General features: G+C 37.8%; 2 protein-coding genes across 2 annotated transcripts; both read left to right on the top strand.

Moving 5' to 3' along the window:
* The first annotated feature begins 818 nt into the window (after positions 1-818).
* Positions 819-5,680, top strand: LOC107748392 (inositol hexakisphosphate kinase 2-like). The gene is made up of 5 exons (XM_016563168.1): positions 819-1,311; positions 2,864-3,077; positions 3,680-3,828; positions 3,959-4,134; positions 4,261-5,680. The coding sequence occupies exons 1-5, from the start codon at positions 1,089-1,091 to the stop codon at positions 4,786-4,788; spliced, it is 1,290 nt and encodes a 429-aa protein (XP_016418654.1). The 5' UTR covers positions 819-1,088; the 3' UTR covers positions 4,789-5,680.
* A 5,949-nt stretch (positions 5,681-11,629) lies between these two features.
* LOC107748391 (protein transport protein Sec61 subunit alpha-like 1) lies at positions 11,630-16,715 on the top strand. The gene is made up of 12 exons (XM_016563167.1): positions 11,630-12,032; positions 12,978-13,045; positions 13,163-13,228; positions 13,348-13,426; positions 13,664-13,795; positions 13,917-14,026; positions 14,149-14,302; positions 14,388-14,548; positions 14,706-14,903; positions 15,047-15,238; positions 15,324-15,400; positions 15,489-16,715. Exons 1-12 carry the CDS (start codon positions 12,026-12,028, stop codon positions 15,673-15,675), a joined length of 1,431 nt encoding a protein of 476 aa, XP_016418653.1. The 5' UTR covers positions 11,630-12,025; the 3' UTR covers positions 15,676-16,715.
* The last annotated feature ends 2,348 nt before the right edge of the window (positions 16,716-19,063 follow it).

Raw genomic sequence — 19,063 nt, 5'->3', positions numbered from 1 at the left:
TGGAAGCAATGTTCAGGAAACTTTTGAAGAAGTCATTATATTTTGCACACTTCAAGGGTAAGTTCACTGACTTTTAACCAACTTTGTATTGTTGCAATGTCGGTAGTAAGTACATGAACAAAATGTATTATTTTTCCATGTCTATTGTTTTTCCATGACTATTATTTTACAGATTGCTTGCACTTAGAGAAATCTAAGCGCACGTACTATTCGGATGACAATATTTAAGTCACAAACACTGTAGGCACACCCTAGTGTACGTAAGTATTGAGCTTTAAGCTTTAAAACATGGTGAATTCCAAGGATGTAACCAAAACATTTAAGATTGAGGGCACCAAAGGTAAAATGTGATGAATTACTCATTGAGAAATTCGTATTGACTGCTATCCTGAAGACTAGTGGAACACATCCCCTTCTCTGTGCGTTGTGAATACAGACTTGGAACATCTGGTTATATTTTCCATGTTTCAGCTGTCTCTCAGTTTCCTAATCAAGCAGGAGAAAACTGTGGAGAACGACAGTGTACTTTCTCTTTCCTTTCCTCATTCCTCATATCTCTTTGTTTTGGTCTTTAACTCCAACAACCCCCACGTATATCTCTCTCTCGCACTCTCTCTCTCGCTTTCAAAGAACCGGTTCGCGGAAAAGAACCGAACTTCCCATCACTATTTCCTTTCCCTTTGTTCAGTTTCCTTTTTCTCATTTCCAACCCAACAACAGCTGCTGTGCTCTGATTGGTTGAGTTTCAGGAGGGGGGTGGAACCATGTGACCTGTTGTAATATTTTTCCTGCCTGCTTAGAACAGATCTCTCAGTTACAGCAGAGACAGAGACAGACACGCTCTCACAGTCTGTCCACCGTGTTAACCTTTCTACGCTTAGGAAAAAAACATTATTATAACATAACTCCTTCTGGATTACTATTTCCGTATTCCTTTAACAGGAAAAAACAGGAATATTTTTCTTTTTGTTTGGTTTTCTCAGCCTTTTGTGCCTGAACTGCCACCAAGGAAACGGGAACAACAGAGTAGACAGACAGACAAATAGAAAGCTATAGATCAGCCTGAGAGAGACAGATGTGTACAGAAGATGAGTCCGGCTTTAGAAGCGCTGATGGAGGGGTGTAGATACCCAGGGAAAGAAGAAATGAAGGGAGGAGTGATGTTGGAACCATTTGTCCATCAAGTCGGCGGCCACTCTTGTGTACTGCGGTTTGGGGAACAGACCATCTGTAAACCACTAATACCCAGAGAACACCAGTTTTACAAGAGCCTGCCACCCGAGATCCGCAAATTCACGCCACAGTACAAAGGTAAGTGGACACTTAACAGAACATAACCATTACAACCAATAAGCCACTTTCTTGTTTATGTGCTATTGTGTATGATAGTATTCCTTCCTCTCTCTTGCTTTCTTTTTCACTCTGTGCATAAAATTGCGTAAGGAGTGCTTTAAATCATTGCTATGAAGAATTTATATGAATAAGTTGCACTTATTTCCTACAGTGCAGCGTGACTCCTATAACAAGGCCACACACACTTTCATATGCGGTAACTGATTGGATGACCCTTTTTGAATGAGATTTAAATTGATAGATAGATATAGATAGATGGATGAAAAGAAATTTGGATAGATACATATATACATAGAGTTATAAGACATGCACACTCTTACTCATAACACTTTTGGGCACTCAGATTTATGTTCAGTTCTTTTAGTCTGATATATTTAAACACACTCACGCATACAGACACACTGGCATCTCTTGTGGTGTCATTGACTGGGCAGGGGTTTAGTACTAAAAAAAAGCTTGTGCATACTTAACAATACTTAAATACAAACATGCTCGTCTCTTTCACAATTATAAGGCTCAGCTGTTTTTCTTACTCGCCATAAAGCCTGACACACACTAAACGAAACTAACCACGCATGTTCTCTGACTCCGCAAGTATAAGCCAAAGTGTGTTTGAGCGTTGGTGCAGAGACGTGACATCACTGCTATTGATGTCATCGTTCTACCATGACTGCAGAGGTTGAGGCTCTGCGGGGTCCTAGTGCCTGAAACTCGCACCATGTACTTACACGCAAACAACACAGACAGGTTTCAGCAGTTAAAGCTTGTGTTTTGTGATAAGAATAATTTGTTTTTTAATGCTTATTATGCCATTCAATGCTGAAAATGTTTTGCTGTTCTCTTTCTTTCTCTGTCTTTACCCCCTACCCCACTCAACCAGCCATAATCCCCTTGTGATGCTTAGTTCCATCTATGGTTATCATGAGATACCACCATAAATCAGATCTTAGGCCACATGCCACACTTCTGTATATGTATATTTTTGCTTTGTATGTTATGTATTCATCTGTATACTGAATGTACCAGTGCAGTTTTCCAAATCGTTGCTGTCTGTAAATTTCAGTGACACAGTTTCTGTAAAGCTCAGACTATGAAGTTGTCATATGCTTCTCATCTGTATTTGATATCTAATGTGGGAATATTGCAGATGGTTTGTCCAATGAGTGGTAATAAAAGAGCTCATTGAATTGTACTTTCTTGCCTCCTGTGTTTTTTGTGTGTCTTTTTCTGCTTAGCACTAGAAGGCATGCAAAACTCTCTCCCACACGCTCACATTTACATGACGGTGTTGAATATTCACTGTCTATACAAATTCATTCCCTTCTCAACCCTCTGCTTCTCTTTTATGTTTTATGCTTATTAAAGTACAGTATAAGCCGGATTGGGTAAGAACTACATTTTATAATCATATGATTCGTCATATCTGAATCATATGTTGTTTATGTGTCAATACAACCTCCAGTGTACTCATTGTCTCTCTTTTTCTTTCTTTCCCTCATGTTCTCTCCAGGTGTGGTGTCGGTGAGTTTTGAGGAAGATGAGGAGGGGAATCTGTGTTTGATAGCGTACCCACTCCACAGTGATCCAGCTGATTTGGAAAACAAGGAGCCCTCTGCTGATGGAGAGCCCAAGAATAAGCTTAAGTGGGGGAAAAAGAAACCATCAGGCCTACTACCAGAAAGCGAGAGAGCCAGACAGAGCCGCAAAGAGGAGAAGGGCAAAAGGTAATGGAGGTCACATGGCTAATTAACTACCATTCAAAAGTTTGGGGTCAGTGTGATTTTTTGTTTAAAGAAATTAATACTTTTAATTCACAAAAATGCATTGAATTGATGAAAAATTCCAGTTAAGACTTGAAAATTCTTACAAAAACATTTTGAAAACATTTGAAAAAATGTACCACGGTTTCCACAAAATATTAGGCAAATTTTTTCAAGACTGATAAAAATAAATGTTTCTTGATTAGCAAATGAGCATGTTAGAATGATTTCTGAAGGATCGTGTGTCACTGAAGACTGAAGTAATGGCTGCTTAAAATTCAGATTTGCCATCAGAGGTGTAAATTACATTTTAAAATTTGTTGAAACGCAAAGAAGTTATTTTAAATTGTAAAAATATTTCACAGTATTTACTGTAATTTTTTTGATCAAATAAATGCAGCATTGGTGAGCACAAGAGACTTCTTTTGAAAACATTGCAAAATTTTACAAACCCCAGACTTTTGAACAGTTATATGCACATCCTTATCATATAATTCAATATTTGGCACACACACATGCACATGATGACAGTAATTTGTAAAGCCTTTCTCCTCTGATCTCTGCAGTAATCGGGATGATAAGGCAGAGGTTTTGTACTACAGTCTGGAGAAAGGAAATGTGGTTCCTCAGATCAAACACAACCCTTGGAGTCTACAGTGTCACCAGCAACACCTACAGAGGATGAAGGAGAACTCCAAACACAGAAACCAGCACAGTATCCTTTTTAACAAGTGGACAAACTTATAATGATGACACAGGCATAACATCTTGTAAGACATGCTAATTTATACAATTAAAAATGCATCTTTGTAGTACTTTTTCCCTTGACCCATGACCTCTCTCAGAATTTATTCTGCTGGAAAATCTAACATGGCGGTACCGGGTCCCATGCGTTCTTGATCTGAAGATGGGAACACGTCAGCATGGGGACGATGCCTCTGAGGAGAAGAAAGCAAATCAGATTCGCAAATGCCAACAAAGCACTTCCTCTTCTATTGGAGTACGCCTCTGTGGCATGCAGGTAACTACACATCTTCTAAAAAGTCTACAGACACGTACGTGCCACAAAGATTCACATTGGGTATGTCTTTGTTTTAGTGATTAGTACAACCCTAAGTGTAATTCCGATCTGTATTTCCCCTGATAGGAGTATCACAGCGCTACAGGGCAGCTGATATTCATGAATAAGTATCACGGGCGTAAGCTGAGTCTGGCCGGGTTCAAAGAGGCTCTGTGCCAGTTCTTCAGTGACGGCCGAGTTCTGCGCAGAGAACTTCTGACCCCAGTGCTGCAAAGACTGAGAGAGATGAGAGCGGTGCTGGAGGCTTGCGAAAGCTATCGTTTCTTCTCCTCCTCTCTTCTCATCATCTATGACGGGGCTCCACCCCCTGCCCCATCTAGATCCCGGCCCTCTCGTGGAGGAGAGGAGGAAGATGAGGAGGACGATGATGAAGATGAGGACGACGATGAGGAGGGAGCTTACGGTGGGCGTCACGATCACTCCAGCAGCGTTTCACCAATGGTGGACGTCCGAATGATCGATTTCGCCCACACGACATGTCGTGATTATGGAGAGGACGGCATCGTCCATGAAGGTGGAGACAGCGGCTACATCTTCGGCCTGCAGAATCTCATCAGCATTCTGTCACAGCTAGAAGAGCACAGCAACGACTAAACGTTTGTGCGACGTCTTACCGTGCATTTGCCATGCCGAGGCTTACCGTGGGCATCCTGACCATGCCATCAGGGTTTAAAGTTCACGCTTAGCTCGCCCTGCTATGCTTTTTTATAGCCCTAGCAGGGAGCGGTTGCGTAGGCGAGGGTCAAAGGTAAATCCAGAAACCCACCGGAGCTGAGGGGACTGAACTCTTTTGTAATTTCTCACTGAGGTGAAGAAGTGCGGTCCCTCTCCATGCCTGTTGTTTCTGCTCGCCCCGAATCATAGGGGGCGGCAGTGGATGAGTTTCTGTGACATCACATCTGCTCTTGTATCTTCATTTGTTCTCTTCATCTATGAAAGATAAGGGAAATAAGCTGATGCTTGCATTAAAAGAGACATTTATAAAAAGACATTTGCAAAATGTGCAAATTATCTACACACCTTTTGAAGAGGTGGATTTGTAGCAACGGTAGCACAATCATAAATTGATATGACAAGCAACTAAGCAACATGCATGAAGGTGCTTTAGAAACACTAAGCAGGACCCTGCAGGACTCGAAGAGACTTTGTAGGGAATGATGAGTGTGTGGAAAAGGCAATTTGCATAGTCCTTTCCACATTCCTTATCATAAAAGACTTTTTCTCTTGGACATTTTAATATATTTCATTATCTTGGATCCTCTTCATTCCATAGGCACGTGTTGAAAATTAGCATCCTCACTCCAGAGACTTTAAAGAGAACCCTATTTATTTATAAGAATATTTCTATCAAATGTGAATGGAAATGTGACATTCCATCCCTAGTTCTACCGTATGATGTAAGTGATATAGGTAGAGAAATTATTTTTGTCATGGTTTTCTCTGTTTTTGACAATATGAAACAAAATAAAAAGAAATCTGCTTTGTTGTGGTACATTTTGAGTTTGTTTTGTACAAAAAAAAAGAGATTATGGCATGAGCACGATATATGTCCTCTTTGATGTCTGATGTGACTTATGACTTTGACAACTACAATTACCAAAAGCCAACTAATAACAGCACTCCGGTTAGCGCATATGTTTGTGTACTTGAAATAAATAGCCATGCAGCAAGGCCTCCAAAGGCAGATTCAATTCGGTCAAAGTCTATGGCTACTAATGTGTAAACAGCAGTGTACTTTTACAGTAGATTCAGACCCTGGTCAGTGTACATGTTTCAAAAGTAGGCTGTATGCTCTTGATACAAGATATAATGCAGCAAAATCCTTTTTAAACCATAAATAAGGCACATGGCTTTCATTTGTCAGAGGACACTGGATTCGGACACCAGATGTACAACTCACTGCTGCTTTGGCCGAGCCCCAGCAGGCATATTACGGATTTGCTAAACCTTTCACTAAAAGCTTTCCACATGCACTCTCTAAACCTGTTATTTGTGGGTGTATTTGCGCAGGAGTGCAAGGGATTTGGGCTGGATTGTATGTTAGAACTGCGTACATGCAGACTGTAGTGGCTTGCTTGTGTGTTTCCTCATGTGACCTCTCTTGAGTTAAGGATGTTGTGTATGGATGTGGAATAATGTGTTAGTAGATATTGCATTTTACGGGTCATCCACCATATATGTTTGTCCTCTCGTGTCCTTGGTGCAGTCTGTGACTGTCTCAGCTGTATTAGTACTCACATTACCAAGGAAAGCTCTGGATTACATTCCAAATGCCGGAAAACTACTCGTAAGTGGGAAATACCATTGGCACATTCTGAATCAGGTCAACACGTGAAAGCTTTCTGGAAGAGAGCAATTGGTTTGAAATTTCAAAATGTTACCAGGTAACAAACATTAAGTGGAAAATATTCATGGAATGCTGTCCAAACAGTGCGGATGGACGACGCCAAGTAGTTGCAAGTAGTCATGTGTTTGCTACAATTTCCCTCAAGAAAGGAAATGTCTGATTACTTAGAATGCCTTAAATATTATGGTTCACTTTTCTCCACATTCATATATAAATTTTTCTCCACAGAAATGTGGTGATTGAAAACCTCTAGACTTCTTTACAGTCTTGATTTATGACAATTATGCACTTTCAGTATAATTTAGTCTAGTTTTAATTGTAGGCATTAGGGTGTAATATCATGTTGGCCTTGACTGAAGTGGTTAGATCTATAGTTTTCTTTGAACATTTGTGTGCTGTCAGTATGAATTGTCTTTTTACCGCTCCCATGACATCCCCTTTCCTCATATGTTGCTGTGAGAATGGGTTTTGTAATAATGATGGATTACTATGGCAACCATCTCTGTATTTTTAGCAAGATGCACAATGTGAATGGAGAAAAGGTAGTTGTCCCATAAACCCAGAAATCCTTTTGGGGGCATAAGCTGAAAAATGTGTAAATACACTAGAAGATAAAGGCTATATCTTCACTGTTATGTAATGCTGATATGAATAGAGTAGCACTCACATATGTAGCACTGATGTATGGCTTGATTTAACAAGATTGTTTTGTTTTCAAACTAAGTCTCTTATGCTCACCAATTTAAAATAGCTGTTTTCTATTGTAATATATTTTAAAATGTAATTTATTCCTGTGATGGCAGTGCTGACTTTTCAGCACCCATTACTCCAATCTGCAGTGTTACATGATCCTTCAGAAATTATTATAATACTTTAATCTATAAAAAATAAATAAATAAATACACAGCTTTTACCACAAAGGCAGTTAAGAGTGACCAAGGGCTATCAAAGGACACCAAAAAAAAAACATGACGTACAGTATTATACTGTAATATTATATTGTAATATTATGGAATGAGTAAATAATGACCGTGTTTTTTGTTTTTTTGGGGGGGGGATATGAGCTGTTCCTGGAGTCATGCAACTGTTTCCTCTCACAGTCATTCTTTTGGGACCTTGTTATGTGCTATTGCAAAGCTTACACAACATGTTTATCATATGATTATCTAATTAATTAGCTTGTCCATCCTTATCAACAAGGCCGCAGAAATAGTGAAACACTTTTAATTTAGCTACACTTCCATCCTACACACTCCCATTTTCTGTGTCCCATATAAGGTTATATTTTAAGTTGTTCCTTATGTGTATTAGGTACTTATAAGAACGTTTTTTAATAAAGTATGTATGCACTTTATTCACAGTACATTTAGCTGGACACTCGGAGGTAATGATTAAACTGAACAGCAGTCAGGTGTTCATTGCCTCATCCTTTCCACTAATGTGAATAAAAGAATAAAAAGGCATAAAGATGGAATGATAGCATGAGAGTTATGAATAAAATGGGAGGGCGACAAAAAGATAATAATACAGTTGGTAGTGAGAAGGATAGCAGAATAGAGCAAGAGAGACAGTTGTTTAACCTGTCAGAGATTATGAATGTTCAGTTCTACTGGTCAAAATTCATTGAACTGCTGACAAATATTATGGGCCAAGTATACATTGCCAGCAGGGCAGAGAACACACATATGCATATTAGTTTTCCAATAGTATATTTTGCTATGGTCATCCCTGATGTTGATGACCAAAGCAAATATTCTTTAACAACGTCGTTTGCACTGCGCTCTTGCGTTACTTGATCTTTTTATTTTGGTGCGTCAATCTGTTGAGTTACTTAGTATAGGAAATTATGATCCGCACTCACGAGAACAATCTGTGTGTCTGAGGAAGGCTTTGAGCCGAAACGTTTGTGTCTTTTCCCATCAGTAATGAATGTAAAAGAAAAGAAAAAAGAAGATTGTTCTCGTGAGTGCGGATCATAATTTGCTATACAAAGCAAATATTCTCCCATACCATATTTCATTTTACTTTACTTCTTTACTTTACTTTACTTTTTACTTTACTTTACTTTTTACTTTACCCCAAATAGCATGTTTGAGATTGATCTTGTTTAGGTCTGGTAGCTTTGTTTCATTATGTGTATAACTGATTCTCTTTTTACCATAAAGTTCTACACTATTTAAATTAAACTTTGACTTATAGTTGTGATTTATCACTAACACGACTATCTCAAAATGACATTAAAATTTTCCGCTAAGGAATCATCACACACAAGTCCCACAGAGACTGCTGTGTGAGTGTCATGTAAAACAACAGAGGCAGTGGTGGCCTATAATCTAGAATAATCTGGTATAATCCAAATCTGTTTACTCGGGCCAGTGTTCCAAGCAGAACTGGTGGCAAAAGACAATTGTGGTCGCCATATTACTACTTAATTATTTTTTCACTTTAGAACTGAATTGTAGAGGTTGTTGTTTTAGAGGTTGTAGATTGTTTTTTTTTTATAATAAAAAAACAATAACTGACACATGATATTGAGTAATTTGAATACTATGTGTTTTCCAGAAACTGCTGTTTGAGTGTGTATACATCAATATACTGTATGTATAGGGGTGTAGGTGTTTACAGGATCCTATTACCCACTTATAGAACTGCTTCTCACGTGACACTGATGTCATCACTGTTGCTAATTATATGACATCACAACTCCCATGACATCACAACCGCCCCACTTATCTGAGAAGGTTATGAGTATGATAAAATCCAAACTGGAAATTCTCCTTCTGCAAATAATGTGTGTAAATTGTATGTAATTATATGTAAAGTCATTCATACAAACATTCATTTGTAAATTGTCCTATTGAAGTGAAATGGATAATTCACTTACAATGGATTTATGATTTACTCCAAAACAAAAAATATCAAATAATGAAATTGGCATGTTGAATAAAGTGTTCTGATAAGAATAACTGTAACTATTTTCCTGTCTGGGTTCAAATCAATGTCTTACATAAGTGTTATTAGTTTATTGTGTCTCACACAAGCCATGTTTTCATTATAATGTGTTATGGACAAGAGAGTCAGTTACCGGCTGAGAAATAACGGTTTATCGTAGTATTTTTGTTGACACTGCGTTCTCAATGTCGCATAAGATGAATGAGTGACCTGAAATTAACAGTGGTCTCAGTAGTACAAATAAGTCTCTCAGATTTAACATTTTGATCATTTGTGGTCTCTCCTCTTTGGAAAATGCAAATGCATGTGACACTTAAGCATGTTATAGAAAGCACAATGCATAGAAAGCACTGTCTGCCATGGAGAACTTCAGGCTGAGACTATACTGATGACAACCTCTTTCAATGACCTTAGACATTTTAAGACCGTAGAACTGACCAAATAAAGTCTGACATTGTCTGGCAGGTATGTTAAATTTCACTGTGATTTAATGTGTCACCGTGTGGAATGTGATCAATTCTGATTGTGTGAAAGAGAGACAAAACAGAGGGAAAAGGGATGCAGAAATGACAGATACGTTGGCGTGTTGTCCTCTAAGGGCAAATTAATTTATGCAACCGCAATGGACAAAACTGTCCACTGTTCAGCAGTCACTGTCTGTGTGTGTGTACTGACAGCAGCGACTCTGCATTATCCGGAAAATGCAGCCAGAAAGCAGTGTGCAGAATTGCAGTGGATAAAATCCTCATGGCTGTTTCCAAAAATAGATCAAACCCTGTGCATCTGTGTGAGAGCAAATTTTCCTTGCTAAAGTACTATGTATCATATATTTCTAGGATCAGTTCCACATCAAAACACCATCAACAATCACACACAAACACAGTCTATTAATCAGCAAAAGCAAATAATATTTACAACAGGTCCTGTTTCCATAATATAATAACCAGGGCCAGAAATTAGCATTATATGCCACAGATGAGGAAAGAAATAGCAGAGAATTTTAAATTATGGTAGCAAAAAATGCACCATATTGATTTCCTGTTTTATGTCATATAGTGTGTGTGTGTGTGTGTGTGTGTGTGTGTGTGTGTGTGTGTGTGTGTGTGTGTTTAATATTCAAATTTAGGCCTAACAAACTATAGGTTTAGAATGAGTTTAGATCCTCTGCAGATATCAGCTGCTTTGATTGTAGTTAGTAGCTGTATAATCAGAGCTAAATGTTTTGATTTTTTAATTTGATTTAATAGCAGCTCGAAAATTTATGTTTATTGATAATGAACATATACATGCAGGGGGAAAAAGCATCATACGGGTAAAATGCTTCTGAAATCAATTCCAAGGGCAAACATTACCTCTTAATAAAACATAACCAACTCTTGCAATGTGAAGCTCAGTGAGTGAACATCCACCCTTGAGTAATGACAGAAAATACTAGACAAACATTTATTTGCTAAGTACCGGGAGCCCTCTGTCGGTTTGAGAAATAAATGATGGAACAGAGAAACATTAATTTATTTTAACTTTTAACTAATGGTTCTATGACACCCACTGGCCAAAAAAGAACGTTTAATTTAATTGTATTTTAATTAATTTAACATCATTAAATATATTGGAAAGTATGACTCTGAATTCTTCTAATTTGGCCTATGAAAGTAAGGAAGGTAATATCTGTGATTAACTGAAGGTCATTTGTTTTACTTATTTTTATATTTTGGGTAATGATAATGAGTAAATGAAGCCTCCACATGTCAACATAACAGCTGAAACAGGACTTGATGGCAGACCTGATGACATTTAAGAATCTGTCTACGCCGCTTAACTATAATCAACTGTACAAGAGCAGAATTTGTTTTTACAATAACTAATGTGGACAATAATTTATCACAGACCAAATAAATTATTCAAACGTCACAAGCGGCCCATTCCATTTGGATAGATCAAAGCATAAGCCTATTTTACCCGGAAGTATATTGTATTTATTTGATTGTTTTTAGCTCCCCCTTTCAACTTTCTTCATTAAACGTGAGCGGCTAGTGATTTTACTATAATAATAAAACCTCATTACATTACATGAAAATAAATACTCATAAATCATACTCATAAATACTATTTTAACCACTTTAACGGTAAGCAAAGTAAATTTTAACACGATTATATCTTTCTTTACGTTTATATTATATCTTTTTTAACGTCTACACGTCACGTCACTTTCACGTTGTACATAACGACAGTAAAATCGAAGTGGCATGCTTGGAAACATTTGTACGAAATTTACCTAAAGAGTCACACTTTGGCCACTTGATCAAATTACAAGACGTGAAACAGAAGATCAACCGCGGCTCGCTGTTCATCTGGCGTGTAGTAGAGTAGGTGTAGTGTTGACGTGTCTCTAAAGCGCTCTCCTCCCTTCAGCTCTGTCGCTTCTCTCTTTCTCTCTCACCCGGGCGGCGGAGCGCACCGGCAGCGCTGGACTATCTGTTTATAGCTCACTGGGACTTCAGATAGTGACCGTGATTTCAGGGGACCGTCACCATGGCGAGTGAGTGCAATATTTTGAACCGTTTCTCGAGTGTTTAACAGAGTTATATCACACTAGAGTTCTGTTAGCACCATTAGCATGCTAGCCAGACTGCTTTCTTTGGTTGAAACCTGAGAGGCTGGTGTAAGATTAATTTACTTAATTTTTATTTATTTAGTTCTGTACTTTACTGCAATTAAAATGCTTTTCAGTTCCTCTTTAGTTTCTTTGTTTGATTCATCAGTTGTTTTTACGTATGTGAATTAACATTTGCATTGTTTTTCTGGTGGCTAATGATTGAATGCTTCGGACAGCTAGCGTTAGCCTGTTAGCTACTTTCTTAACACGTCTGCAACACTTTGTATTACTACAAGATTGTAAACGACTACTTAAGATATTTATTTTAAGATATTTAATAGCTAATACTGGGAGAAAAACTTATTTAGTATTTTGTTGGATTGCCAGACCAGAGGGAAGTTGTCAAATAATACAGAGTCTAGCAAAACAGGCATGCTAGTTAATGGAATGGAATTCTGTGTTTAACTTGATAATTACTTGGCAGTTCATGAATACTCATGATACAAAATCAGACAAACAGATGCGTTATTAGGTCTGATCTCCTGTGACGGAGTATTACATTGTATAAAAGGTCGGAAACAAGAGTTTTAGCTCATCCGTTTAATGATGACGACGCTTTAGATTGGCTACTGTTGTCCTAAGTAGCTTAACACGGTTTTGGGAAGAAAGGGACTTTTCATCAGTTGTTCATCTCAGTCTAAATTTTGAATTGCTGCTATTACAGCTTCTAAACATCTCAACAATTTTCTCCCCATATTGAGGTGCTAAAATAAAATGCGGATATATGGTTTAGTAGATGTTATGTTGCAATAAGTGAAATTGTATTTTGTAGGACCAAATGTTTCATTTCTCCTTAACATATAACTTTTTTTCCTTTTTTATTTCCAGTTAAGTTCTTGGAGGTTATAAAACCATTTTGTGCGGTTTTGCCGGAAATCCAGAAACCGGAAAGAAAGGTATAACATTGTAGTATGTATGTATTGTAGACATATCACGTGTTTTTTTGTTTTGTTTTTTTTGCTAGTTTACGCACAAACCTGCATTTTAAACTCATACTTATGTTTGTCTTTCAGATCCAGTTCAGAGAAAAAGTGCTATGGACTGCCATCACATTGTTCATCTTTCTTGTTTGCTGTCAGGTAAGTTTTGTTTCTAAATGCATGATAATTGCACTTGCCTGTGCTTCAGTGCTCCAGCTATGTTCAATGTATACAAATGAGGTTAAGAGCTCATGTAATGTGTCTCTCCTCTCTCTCAGATCCCACTGTTTGGGATCATGTCTTCAGATTCCGCAGATCCATTCTACTGGATGAGAGTCATCATGGCATCCAACAGAGGTAAGTCTGTTTCTGTACGTGCAAGATGTTATGGTATAGATTGTAGTATTTAATTGAAAGATTATATTATTTCTCTACACTGCCACCTGATTATTTTCATAGCTAGATTATTCAAGCATGTAATATACACTTTTGTTCAAAAGTTTGAGGTCAGTTCTTTTTTTGGAAAAAATTCATGCTTTTATTCAGCAAAACATTGTGGGTGGTAAAGTTTATTAATGACCCTGTTTTTTTTAGGTACTCTGATGGAGTTGGGTATCTCTCCCATTGTGACCTCTGGTCTGATCATGCAGCTTCTGGCTGGAGCTAAAATCATTGAGGTTGGAGACACACCTAAAGACAGAGCGCTCTTCAATGGAGCTCAGAAATGTAAGATTTTGTTGTTATTGTTTTGAGTGTATTGCATGTAAATGTAATTAAATAAAATTAAGTAGTTTTAGATGTTATGATTATAATGTTGTTGATGGCAATTTATTTTATATTTTGTCAGTGTTTGGTATGATCATCACCATTGGCCAGGCTATTGTGTATGTCATGACTGGAATGTATGGAGACCCTTCAGAGATGGGTGCTGGCATCTGTCTGCTGATCATCATTCAGGTAAGAGCATGCGTGCACACACCTCTGGATTTTGTTTGGGCCAGTGATCCATGTGTATTTTGTGATTAGAAAGTTTGTAAATGGATAAGAGATGTAATTACATCTGTGTGCTCTTCCTGTAGTTGTTTGTGGCCGGTATGATCGTGTTGCTGCTGGATGAGTTGCTGCAGAAAGGTTATGGTTTGGGCTCTGGTATCTCTCTCTTCATCGCCACCAACATCTGTGAGACAATCGTATGGAAGGCATTCAGCCCAACCACGGTCAACACAGGCAGAGGTATGCCTTCAGGACACCGCATCTCCTTTTGTACCATATTTTAAACTTGGACGATGACGACTGAATTTTGTTTGTGTACGTACAGGTACTGAGTTTGAGGGAGCCATTATTGCTCTGTTCCACCTGTTGGCCACTCGTACCGATAAAGTGCGAGCTCTGAGAGAGGCCTTCTACAGACAGAACCTGCCCAACCTCATGAACCTCATCTCTACAGTCTTCGTCTTTGCTGTGGTTATATACTTCCAGGTCAGGTCACTTTTATTGTATTAAAATATAAACATTTTGTTGTTACTTTTTGTGTATAATGCTTAGGCAATATTGAACGTTAATATTGTATACGTATGTAAACAATCTTGCCAACAAAGTGCTTTAAAATAAAATAAAATTTTTTTGTTTTGCACAGGGTTTCAGAGTTGACCTGCCCATCAAGTCTGCACGTTACCGTGGCCAGTACAACACATATCCCATCAAGCTGTTCTACACCTCCAACATTCCCATCATCCTGCAGTCTGCTCTGGTCTCTAACCTGTATGTCATCTCGCAGATGCTCTCCACCCGCTTCAGTGGGAATTTCCTGGTCAACCTCCTGGGGACTTGGTCTGTAAGTGTCACCAGTGCTTGTCGTCTTCCACTAAATTTATATTGCAAATCCAGAGCTTGTTTTATTGGATGCAGACCAGAAACCAAATAGAACTAGATATGGAAGGGAAAACCTTTCTAATAGCATTTTTTCTGTTGCTGTAGGATTCCTCATCCAGTGGTCCGGCTCGTGCCTACCCTGTAGGCGGTCTGTGTTACTATCTGTCTCCTCCGGAGTCATTTGGTTCTGTGCTTGAAGACCCAGTCCATACGGTGATCTACATTGTATTCATGCTGGGATCCTGTGCCTTCTTTTCTAAGACCTGGATTGAAGTTTCTGGATCATCTGCCAAAGATGTGCGTTACTAGTTCTTGTTCATGTTATCAACATTGTTTTTGGATATTTGATATGAAGCTGTAAGGGTTGTATGTGTGTTTTTAGGTGGCCAAGCAGCTGAAAGAACAGCAGATGGTGATGAGGGGACACAGAGAGACCTCCATGGTTCATGAACTCAACAGGTGAGCTACAAACACATTAGCTTTTTTTTTTTTTTTAATACTTGCTTGTGAGGACCTTTATTAATCTCACACTTTGTCTGTTACTCAGGTACATCCCCACAGCGGCTGCATTTGGTGGACTGTGTATCGGAGGCCTTTCAGTAATGGCTGACTTCCTGGGTGCCATCGGCTCTGGAACAGGAATCCTACTGGCTGTTACCATCATCTATCAGTACTTTGAAATATTTGTTAAGGAACAGAGTGAAGTTGGCAGCATGGGAGCGCTACTCTTCTAAACAAGGACACTCACATATCACACACGTATACTTGCTGACACCTTATAAAACACTTTTATTATTTTTATGATTGTTGTTGTCATTTTTATTTCTGTACGATTTGAGCATTCAAAATGGTCTGTCACGAGGGCTGTCTTGAGAGAACGTGTTCTTAGTCGTTAGTTCTGGCTGAGCATTTTCTCCTTTTTGTCAGAAGTGGCAAAACGTTTCTAAAATTCAGTGATGGGACAGTAAAGATGGACTCTGTGAGCTCTGACTAGGAATATTCAGGAGTTTTCCCTTCTCAGTCTGTCCTTCCTCCGTCTCCATGCGTCACTGAATCCCTTCATTCACCCTTATGTTTATTTCTTGTCTGATTCAAGTTATGCCAGTTAAAAGGATTTTTCAGAAAGTATTGCTAATGTTGAGTGATCGACTTACTCGACACTGCCAAGTTTGTCTCCACACACACAAACTGTCTCTGTTACGTCTCAGTTTGTCATATCGGTCTTGTATGTGAAGCTGACAGGCATTTTTTTTCCCAATAATAGCTGTCGTTTAGTGTTAGGCTCACTCTAACTCCTCATACTGTATTTAATCATAAAAGATGTGATGGTTTAATTATGGCAAAAGATCTGAAAACCAAACAGGGGTTTGGTTTCCAGTCAGCAGAATAGCTTGTCAGTTGTCAGCGGAAATGCAACACAGTGTGGTACCAGTGGCGTGGTTTTTTGTGCGTGTGTATTCATTTACGCTGGAGTCCTTTTGTACAGAATATATCTTACACAGTAGGCTTCAATGATTTTCTGTTTTTGAAAGTACTTGGTCTTCAGTGATAGCTTAGTGGCAGACAGCACTGGTTACACCTGAAGTCTGTTTACTTTCAAAATTAAGCCCTTTTTACTGTATCATTGTGTGTCTGTATATATGACATTTAATTCAGTGCGCAAACATGTCAAATAAATCTTTCCTTTTTTTTTTTTTTTGAACTATGTAAAAAGAAATGTTCTGAACAAATATTCAGCAAAGACTGATCATTCTCAATAAAAACTCATTTTTGGGAGGTAAGATTGTGTTTTATTTGTGAACATGGCTTACTGGGCTTTTAATAATACAGACCATAAAACAAAATATTTTTATGTGAACGTAAACATGGCTCAGTTTCTTTCCTTTCACATTTGATTTTTTATGCAGGTTGCTCTAAACATCCGCAGTACTTCACAAGTCCTCTGAATTGTGTTGGCTATGTTTAACTAGAAAGGAAATACCATATTTCAGAAAACTGATGTATAATATTGTCTATGGCTTTTCCCTATTCTGAAATTAGTTCAAGGATGTTCGTAACTTGAGTGTTCATGACTTAAGTCGCTAATTTTAAACAGTACTGTTCTATTCAATTCCTGAGTTCTATAAGCGTCACAAGAATTATACTAAAATGCTTTTCAAAAGCGTACACTTTAAAGAATGGTGGGTTTATTGTCTTACAGGCGATCTGAGGCAAAAAATAGAGTGGGGGAACTATGACGTCAGAATCCGGAAGAGTAATTCGCCGCGGGTTCCTTCGAGATTTTCCTATGGGGTTTTTCCAATTTATGAGTAAAATAAACCCTGTGGTAAACCTAACTTGACGATGCTTTGGCGTTTTGTTCTACAACGTAAATTACACACATCCATACCCAAAACAAAATTTGAAGCAGTTATGTTCATTTTTGAAAATGTTAATAAGTAACTAGATAAGAACGTTTGGGCTGTGAGTGTGTGCAGTTGTAGAACAAAACGTAAAAGTATCGTCAACTATATTGTATTGTATTTGATATTTGATTTGAAAACGTGGGTTGAAAGCGGCATGACCAAATGAATGACAGTAGGACGGATAGATAGCGGTTGATCATTGCTGGTGAACCGGCACTTTTCGTGTTGATACCGCAAGATACTAGGCTATCTGCGCAGAACTTATGGCAAGCCGTTTTATTAAATACTCCTTGCTGTACTAGTCATAATTTAGTTTTGACTAGTCAAAATTCCAATTCCAGATATCTATTCTGCAATTTTGACTCGTCGTAATATGGCAAGCCGTTTTAACATTTAATCTATAAGCCGTACTAGTATCTATTTTCATGGTACTAGTATCTATTTTTTAGATACTAGTATCTTTTCCATTAAGTACTAGTACTTATTCATTAGGTACTAGTGCTTATTCTTTAGCTACTAGTGCTTATTCTTTAGGTACTAGTGTTTATTCTTTAGGTACTAGTGTCTTTTGTAAAGTTACTAGTACTTATTCATTAGATACTAGTACTTATTCATTAGATACTAGTACTTATTCATTAGATACTAGTACTTAATGCTTTTCAAAAGCGTACACTTTAAAGAATGGTGAGTTTATTGTCTTACAGGCGATCTGAGGCAAAAAATAGAGTGGGGGAACTATGACGTAAGAATCCGGAAGAGTAATTCGCCGCGGGTTCCTTCGAGATTTTCCTATGGGGTTTTTCCAATTTATGAGTAAAATAAACCCTGTGGTAAACCTAACTTGACGATGCTTTGGCGTTTTGTTCTACAACGTAAATTACACACATCCATACCCAAAACAAAATTTGAAGCAGTTATGTTCATTTTTGAAAATGTTAATAAGTAACTAGATAAGAACGTTTGGGCTGTGAGTGTGTGCAGTTGTAGAACAAAACGTAAAAGTATCGTCAACTATATTGTATTGTATTTGATATTTGATTTGAAAACGTGGGTTGAAAGCGGCATGACCAAATGAATGACAGTAGGACGGATAGATAGCGGTTGATCATTGCTGGTGAACCGGCACTTTTCGTGTTGATACCGCAAGATACTAGGCTATCTGCGCAGAACTTATGGCAAGCCGTTTTATTAAATACTCCTTGCTGTACTAGTCATAATTTAGTTTTGACTAGTCAAAATTCCAATTCCAGATATCTATTCTGCAATTTTGACTCGTCGTAATATGGCAAGCCGTTTTAACATTTAATCTATAAGCCGTACTAGTATCTATTTTCATGGTACTAGTATCTATTTTTTAGATACTAGTATCTTTTCCATTAAGTACTAGTACTTATTCATTAGGTACTAGTGCTTATTCTTTAGCTACTAGTGCTTATTCTTTAGGTACTAGTGTTTATTCTTTAGGTACTAGTGTCTTTTGTAAAGTTACTAGTACTTATTCATTAGATACTAGTACTTATTCATTAGATACTAGTACTTATTCATTAGATACTAGTACTTATTCATTAGATACTAGTACTTATTGATTACATACTAGTACTTATTTATTAGATACTAGTACTTATTCATTAGATACTAGTACTTATTCAATAGATACTAGTACTTATTTCAATAGTGACTAGTAACTATTATATTGTTACTAGTAAAAAAAAAAAAA

The sequence above is a fragment of the Sinocyclocheilus rhinocerous genome, unplaced genomic scaffold (genome assembly GCF_001515625.1).
Source record: "Sinocyclocheilus rhinocerous isolate Xijiao unplaced genomic scaffold, SAMN03320098_v1.1 scaffold890, whole genome shotgun sequence".
Taxonomy (NCBI): domain Eukaryota; kingdom Metazoa; phylum Chordata; class Actinopteri; order Cypriniformes; family Cyprinidae; genus Sinocyclocheilus; species Sinocyclocheilus rhinocerous.
This window is presented reverse-complemented; position numbering and strand designations above follow the sequence as displayed.